Source organism: Acyrthosiphon pisum, chromosome A1, assembly GCF_005508785.2.
Source record: "Acyrthosiphon pisum isolate AL4f chromosome A1, pea_aphid_22Mar2018_4r6ur, whole genome shotgun sequence".
Lineage (NCBI taxonomy): Eukaryota > Metazoa > Arthropoda > Insecta > Hemiptera > Aphididae > Acyrthosiphon > Acyrthosiphon pisum.
Window position 1 is genome coordinate 25,756,966 of NC_042494.1, and position 9,026 is coordinate 25,765,991.

A 9,026-nucleotide genomic window follows, 5' to 3' on the forward strand; every position below is an offset into this window, starting at 1 on the left:
CACTTTTCGACCAAAAAAAAGTTTAATATAATACACAATGATTTTGTTAAGTTGGTTTCAAATAACTACTTTAAAAATTAGTGAACCAGCAACCTAACCTAAACAGTGCTAACAAAAGTGAGTAAAAAAAATGAATTATGACAGGAATTGTAATTATTATCATAGTTTTCTATATTTTATTGACAACAACAATTATTTTTATAAATATTATTACGTATTCATTTATACATTTTAGTATTTTATACAACTTATATATTTTTTAACATAAAGACTTATATTATGTAATTATTATCATTATTTATTTGTAACCTATACTACTATATTTAAAAATAACTAACAAAAATAATTTTTTCTACATAAAGGCTTATAATTATTTTTTAATAATAACTTTTTGGTCGAAAAGTGAATCGGCCGAAAAGGGAAGGGTATGTTTTTGGTCGAAAAATGTCTCGCCCATCTTAATATTGTCATTATCTCGACCGACTCGATCGGACAACGGAGAAAAAAAACCGATTACGTTATAATCGTTCAATTTCGGGTGAACGACAATATACGGTGAAATAGATTCTATTTTTATAGCAGTATCGTAAATGACCATGTTAAACATTTTCATAATATTATGAAATTTTCATTCATTCTGTTCTATTCTGCCCAGGGGTGGATAGGCATACGTGGAAAAGGGGATTTTCCCCGTCTATGTTTATGTTGGGGGGGGGGGGCCAACTCGGGTATATTAATTATTATTACTGTTATTTTTAACAATATAATAATACCACAAGTCAAGAATTTGCTTACGGATCTTTAACATAGTATTTTAAATTTTTATCGTTAATCTAAGACCGAAATATCCTCGTATGTTTCCCTAACAAATATTGAGTTTTCGCAATTTTTTTTTTGGCTGATATTTAGTACGGAATTCGTACAAATTTTTTTTCGAAGTTATACAATAATTTGTGTGGGGGGCTATAGAAACATTTCTTCACCACCCCCACTTATTTCCAAAACTACTTATTTATATGAAACTTCTATGCAGATATTTAGTTCGGAATTTGTTCGACTTTACTCAAAATTTTTCAAAAATCTCTTACAACCGAATAAAGCATTTTCTTCATATGCCGTTTCCCCAGCCCCACACCAAACTAAAACTACGGTTTCGCACGAAACATTTTATTTATAATTGAAGGTGTTAGATTGAATAAGTATCTAAAGAGAGCGAAGCGACCAGATTTTTTTCCAGTTTGGGGGCCCCTTCAAATATTTCCCCGTGACATAAATACTACTTATCCACCTCTGATTCTGCCGTTGGAAAATGAATTAATGTTGTAATTAATTTTAATAGGGAAGACTTAATGGTCTAGCTATGCTCTTGATCAACAAAAACGATTCAATTACTCCTGATGAAGTGCTGGTTGAGCTATCCAATAAAAAAAGGATACTAGAATTTTTATTATAAACAATTGATAATATAATAGGTATATATAATATTCTGTACATACTATGTGCATATTAAATAGTATTTAACTGCCATGAGTTATGTAAATCTTTGTATTTGTTTTGTTATTTTGCCTATTAATATTTATACGTGTAATGTGTTTGATTGTTAGGAAAATAGGTAGTTTTAAAGAGAAGGTTTTAGTGTTATTTTTTTTAAACCCCCCCCCCCCCCCCCCCCAAGAGAAAATTTGAATGTACGCCACTGGTAATTACTGACGTAGATAACCACTCGGAACAATACAGATGTATTGTATCACTGTTGTACTGTACTGGCGCTTATGGAAACGCATAATGTAGGAATTAACTGGATTTGTGCCATCCCCCCCCACTTCTTTTGATCCATTTCGACAACTACTAAATGCTAATAGTATTAAAATATTAGCATAAAAATTACTTAGAATATAAAGTTACTGCAACATTAAACAATCGTTGGTAATAACTTACAAGTTATAACTGATAATCAACTGTCAATTGTTAAATAACAGAATATTTTTTAATAAAATCGGATTTTCAAAATTCAAAATTCAAAAGTAGCTTGGGAAATTTCAAATTTACTAAGATCAGAGCATTGTGGACCAAATTTAAAATGTATATTACAAGACACACTTAAGGAAAATATATTTGAAAATGAATTAGTAACGAAACCATAGAACGCGCTACTCGATATTTTTCCTCTACAAGGAAAATTTATGATCACATTATATAGGTATGTTTTTGTTAATAAATAACCATCATAACATCAAAATCAGTTGGAAAAAAATATCTAGTACCGAGCCCAATAAACATATTATATATGTTGTTTTAAAATTACATACTATTATTTAATTCAAAATTAAAACAGAATATAAAATAAACAACTATTATTGAATCAATCTTTTGTATTTTTTTTACTAGGATATTTATACATTTAATAGTAATTATCGCTTAATGAAATATTATTTTAACATTTTATTTACCTACTCCCCGGAAAATATAACTAGGTAATAGGTATTATACATTTATGTATCTATATATAATTTATATATAACAATTATTATATGGATTAATAAAACCTATTCGGTATTTTTTAAGAGGTAAGACCGATCGACAGTAAATATCATGGTTACATTTACGTCGAGTTAATAGATATTTTATATTCTGGTAAAAACTTGGAATTATAAAAATGTGTGAACAATAAGCTTTTGGTAGTATAGTTTAAAAATATCAATATAATCTTGGTTTAAGACATGCTCAGTTGTTGTAGAACACTCTATGCTTTTGGTCTTTGTATTTTTCCAAAACGCATTGTGACAATTGGAAAATTGCCAGAATGCGTTTCGATCGTTTGAAAACGTCCTAAACGTAAAATTTAAATGTATTTTGGTGTTTGGCGAATATGTATTACCCGCTGTGCATTCTTCGCTGCTAATTTAGTAATCGAGACATCGAGTGTAACCATATTGGCATATTATATTATATTTTATTATATTATTATTCTACAATTGGGTACACGATTTAAAATCGAAAATCTACGACGGTAATAATATTAGTATACAATTTACGATCGTTACAAAAATATGTTTTAATCGATAGAGGTCGATGCAATAGAACGTCAGAGCGATGCGTTCGGTTTGCATATTATTATATTATTAATAAATATTAATAAATATAGCATAGAATGATTGGCCGCAAAACAGTTGTGGACTAAAAATAAAAACTAGCAAAAACGGTTACGGGAAAATAAAAATAAAATAGTTCGTTCTCCGTTCGACGAAAAACGATGATTTAATATGAATATTATAAAAAAAAAAACGATAATAATTATTATTATGGTCGGCGCCTAGGCGGTCGGTAGTCAGTCGCCCACTGTCGCCGTGGCGTCGAAGCGCCTAGGCAACAAAACGGACGTCGGTTACGTGTCGCCGTACTCGGTCGCTAGATGGCGCCGTCTGTTGTAAAGCTCGTCGCTTCGAGGTTATCAGGGATGGGGAAAAAAACAAATTAACGCCGCTCCGCTTATCAGCAATAATAATATCGTAATACGATAGGACGTCGTGCTCGTGTATTATAATCAACATTCAACCGCAATAATAATTATTTATTGCTATTATTACTGTTGTCGGCTCGGCCGTTTTCTTCGGCGCGGCACCGAACACTATCGCAATAACGACGACGATTGCTATATACGGCCAACTACGACAGTGTTGTACCTGCTCGTGTGTACCCATCACTCTCTGTCCGACAGAGTCTGTCGTGCGCCCTGTCGAACGTTTATCTACCGGGACCGCGGAGCGGTATAATACAACAACTGGTATCCGTTTGAATACCGAACAATAATGCCACTATTATTATTACTATTATTAAATTAGTCGTCTCAACTATTTACCTCTATGCGTTCGTATCGCGTCGTTTTCGTCGTATAAATGTGTGTATCGCCGTTGTCCGGGGGACACGCACAGACACCATCATGGGGCAGACGGAGAGTCACAGATCAGGTGAGAGCTACCGCATGTCGTCATCGATAATACCATTTCATATAATATTATAATAATAATAATAATAACAATATTATATTATTGTTACGAGACGACGCGCGATCTTTTGGTTATTCGTTTCTCGCGCCACGTTGGAGCACGTTGCAGCGGTCAATGTGATTTTTGATATTTATTTTCTCCGACGATTGTCCGGCCGGTCTCGCGCGAAAACTGTTTGCGTATTGTAAAATGTTATTATCACACCAAACGGACCCTACGGAGGTTCGTCGTCCGCGCGTTTTACATACATAGGTGTAATTATGATATTGATCCTTGTTACGTTGCGTAGGTACCACGGTATAATATTATATTATTATTATGTCACCGGTCGTGCGATGTGCAAAAGATTTGATTTTTGGCGAAATTCGAATGTGTGCCGCCGAGTAACCGTCGTCGTCGTCACGACGTTACGTCTCAACTATTATTATAATGATTAATGGGCGTATTGTATTATATACAATTATTATTGTTGTTGTTGTACGGCAGCGCGGGTCTCGACGATGCGAGGAGCAACCCATCACGGTGCTGGTGGGCCCCCGCACGGTTTAAAGTTCTTTGCCGAGGTGGCTGTTTTGAATCGTGTATACGTTCTTATGAATTACAACTGTTACAGCAACAATATTATAACGATGACGATGATAATAATAATTAATAATTATTGCGATTTTTCCCTCGCGGGTTTTTTTGGGGGGCCATGAGCCCATGACTTGAAAGAAATGTGCGCACGAGCGCTCTCTGCCTGACTGACTCAGTTTCGCATTCTAATTATGGAATCACGCATGAGCTTGAATAACAAAAAAATAATGAGTTTAATACTTTAATAACAAAATAAACGAGTTTTCATAAGTTTTCAGAAAGACTAAAATTAAAAATACAATTATCGGTGGATCGATAAAAGTCTAGTTAATATCGTATACTCGTGATGATTACGTGATGATTTTTACGATCTACTATTTCATTTAATAGATATATATATATATATATATATAATATAGAGAACGTAATTTTGTTCATGTGTTTTTTGTGGGACATAGTCATTAATTCACGAGTTCAAAGTTTTTATAGGAAGGGGTGAGAATGTTTTATAATAGTATTATAGTAACGGTTAACGATCGACCCGCGACCGCTCAGTAGGTTTTACTTTAAGAATTTGTTTTCGCCTCCGCGTTTTGTTTCCAAAATATTTCTAATCACATTTTTAGGCTGTGAGCCTGTGAACATTAAATAATCAATCGTAATTTATATGGTTTATACATATCCTGACAAATAGCTTGTGCCTGACGCCTGTGAGATTTCATAACGAGGCGCTCTGATTGTCGCTTACATGACATATTGTAACGTTGATAAAAAAAAATTATGAACACACCCGGATGTTCCTAAAATACAATTTGCAATCGCTAACATTTTGTGTGTTTATGTTATCTATCATATATTATCTATACATTTCGAATTGTATGTAATTTATTAATCATTAGATTGTATATTATCCAATATCTATTTTTCATTATTTTACAATATTTACAATGTAATGTTTAAACTATCATTACAAAAATAGTTTATAATTCAATGCTATTTTTTTTTTGTTATATAATGAATATTGAACTTTGTGCTACAACTTACAACTTACAAAAGTAAAATATTTAAGATTTTTAAGACTATAATTTTAAATTGTTAAGCACATATGAACTTAATAAGTTTATAGTTATACTAATATTTAGTAAGACCTGTGTACTAAATAAACCATTTCTCTGAAAGCCAATAAGATAATGATATATAAATTATTTTCATTTTTCGGACGTAAGAAAGAATTAGGATTTAGGAAAAACGGTCTACGGTGCCCGTGTAATGTAAAAAAAGATTGGTTACCCTTTGTAATATAATTTTTAAATATTAAGTTAATGTTTATATACATTTATCATACACATTTTTATATTTCGCAATCAATATACAAAAGTCAAACGCTCATAACTGTCTGACTTGAATAAATAATATATTAATATTTTTTGTCACGCTTGCATCGAAAATTTAGTTTTCGATGACGGTTGAAGCGTTGGAAACCTTTTTCCGTCCAGCGGGCGGTAAAGTGGAAATCCCCAAAAGTGCTGGGCGCGCATATTACGCGTATCCCATGCAGATCCAGACAATGAAATCTATACCACGGTCTTTACAAAACCTACTTTTAGTTACATCTTATATTCATATTATATAACCTCCTTGCATGACACGTAAACATATTTCTTTCATGAAATTGTTTCCGTAGAATAATCTGGTATTGTTGCATTACCTTTGCCGTGATCAACGAATGCAGAGGCGTGACAAAAAATAGTATGACGTGTAGCTCATGTGGGAAGGAAATTTCAGTTTTGGTCGAATTCGTCTCCCGCGACTGAGATAGCTAACTTCTCGCCCTTGCCACACAATATACTATATCAACTTATTGGAAATAAACGTAGGTACATATACAAAAGATAAAACAATAAAAATAAAATAAAATTAGGTACCTATTTTTTATTTAAAACATATATCTAATAAAATAAAACTGTATGTAGGTAAGCAATTTCAATAAAAGATAATTTATATTTTGTGTTGAAAAAGACATAGTTTATAGGCGTATATGGTGTCCCTAAATCCGTGGTCAATTACAGTTTTGTTGGCTGTAGCCTACGATGATTAAGCCGGACCATTTATTTTTGCTGTTTTAGTATCTACATAGTACATAACCACTAGTGATTTAAAAATATTACTGTTTTTTTCTTTATGGTAAAGTTTATGGATTCTTATTGATGGTTTCTAGGACTCATACCAAGTAATAAATGGCTCATAGAAAAATTCAAAATGATTTAATATAAAACTTCTTATATTTGATAAACCCTACATTTCTGTACATTAGTAGTTACTTGATTTAAGTAATCATATAGAGTATTTTTAATTTAATGCCTTATTTAATTAAACATATTAAGATCGAATTATTTCTATAGTATACATTTACCCAGAATATTACATTTTTGTCAAAAATAATAGTATATTATAATTAATAATAATAAAATGTGTATTGACAAAAAAATGTTCTCAATATCTCATAATATAAGGCTGTACGTATGTAAGGTATTGAAATAATAAATTAGGATGTCAGCGCACTATTCGTTTTCTCTCTCTGACCCCTGCGCAACATAGCACATTTGCGTTTAGCAGAACCAACCTATGCGTTGTTATTTTCAGTTAATACTATAATGAGTGAATTTAGTTATTATCAAACTTTAAGTTAAGAATATTATCTGTTTTCTTACTTTAGATTTTGTACGATATTTAAATTTTAAAAAGGGATATCCTAAAAAACTCAACGTAAGAACTCAGTTAGAAACATATCATATTACATAGGTATTCTTAACATGAAGTTTCGAAACACAAAATTGGGACTACTGAACGCAAATTTGATATGTTGCGTGATGGGTCAGAGAGATAAAACAAAATATACTGAGCTGACATCGTCTTAAATATCTTACCCAAAATATAACGTACTGGTTTTTACAATGGTGATAAATGATAATAAATTATCAATTCGCTTTGAAATATTTTGATACACGTTGTTACCTAGTTTTGTGGGTACAATTTGTTATAAGATAACAGTTATGATAACATAAATTATTGATCACTTTTACTCAGACATCAGATTTATTTATTTATTTTTATATTTTTAGTGGATCATTTTTAGTGAAGTATTGGATTTTTTTTGATTTTTGTCTAACATTTAATACAAGGTTCCTCGTAAGTTGTACTTACAGCAATTAAAAATAACAAAAATACATGTTATTATATAGTAACAATTTTATTTATGAGTGTTTGAATTTCCAATGTTAACAAAATTGAATATCTATTAAAAAAAAAATATATAATTTTTCCTTTAACGAGTTATTACGTGGTAATTTTAAAAATATTAATCGTAGGGACTTGTACTTTTTGCCATTACATATATTATTATTTTCTTAAATACCTACACAAAGAAATTTACAAAATATTTGAACTTAATTTCAAGGATTCAAGATATCTATATTACGAACCTATAATTTACACCGTTCTCGTTCTATGATACCAATAGTGTAATATATTGATTATATATTGTTTATGACTGTAATACGTATTAACTTATAAGTCAGTAACAACTATATATTATGATAAATTGATATAATATTATTATAAAAAATAATTAATATATAATGTAAGGGATGTTTTTGACAAAAATTAGTTCATCCAATTGTATTACAAAAAAAAAAAGGTGGGTAAGTGGATTTCGCTCTGCTATACAGTAGGTATTACAAGTGGGTTACTGTATAATGGATGGTATTAAATTTGAATTCAATGATATAATATCATTATATAAGAAAAACGATTCTGAGCGGAGACGGTATGTCAGTCTAGGTATAAGACATAATATTATATTATAGTCTAGAGTACTTATTTAAAAAAAATTGACCTATAATAGGTACCTATAATAAATTCCAAATTGATCATATCATAATATCTATTAGGTACTTATAACGCGTTATACATCAACAAAAAACCGTGGTACTCATAGATATATAATAGTATACTTTAGAAGTTTCAAGTACCCACGAATAATATTATACAATCACAACAAAATAACTAAAATAGTTATCCTAGGTTTTTAATATGTAATTTCGTCCAAATTTGTACTTAAAATGACTATAAAAATAAACTGTGTAAATGTATTTTATAGATTTTTTGGTAACAGAATTAATTACTTACATGGAATCTTGTTTTAAATTTTCAATTCTTAGATACAAAAATTGAACATTTTATAAATTTTTAACTACAAAATAATTATTTTGTCTTAAATTTGATAAATTTTTTCAAAATTCGATCTTTAAATGCTTATAAAAAAGAATTGTGCCTATATATTTTTAATATTTTTCAACTGCTATTGTCACAATATATCACGAGCTTTGTATTAAATTTATACACTTTTTTGGGCCCAAACAGATAAAACTTAATTGATATTTA

The 9,026-nt window shown here is 30.4% G+C and overlaps 1 protein-coding gene across 1 annotated transcript in view; it reads left to right on the forward strand.

Moving 5' to 3' along the window:
• Positions 1 to 3,525: 3,525 nt before the first annotated feature.
• The window catches only part of LOC100168154 (protein neuralized), a 34,742-nt gene continuing 29,241 nt past the window's right edge, over positions 3,526 to 9,026 (forward strand). The window contains exon 1 of the mRNA XM_008183815.3: positions 3,526 to 3,968. Coding sequence (XP_008182037.1) covers positions 3,941 to 3,968 — 28 coding nt within the window. The 5' untranslated portion in view covers positions 3,526 to 3,940. The remainder of the gene's footprint in view (positions 3,969 to 9,026) is intronic.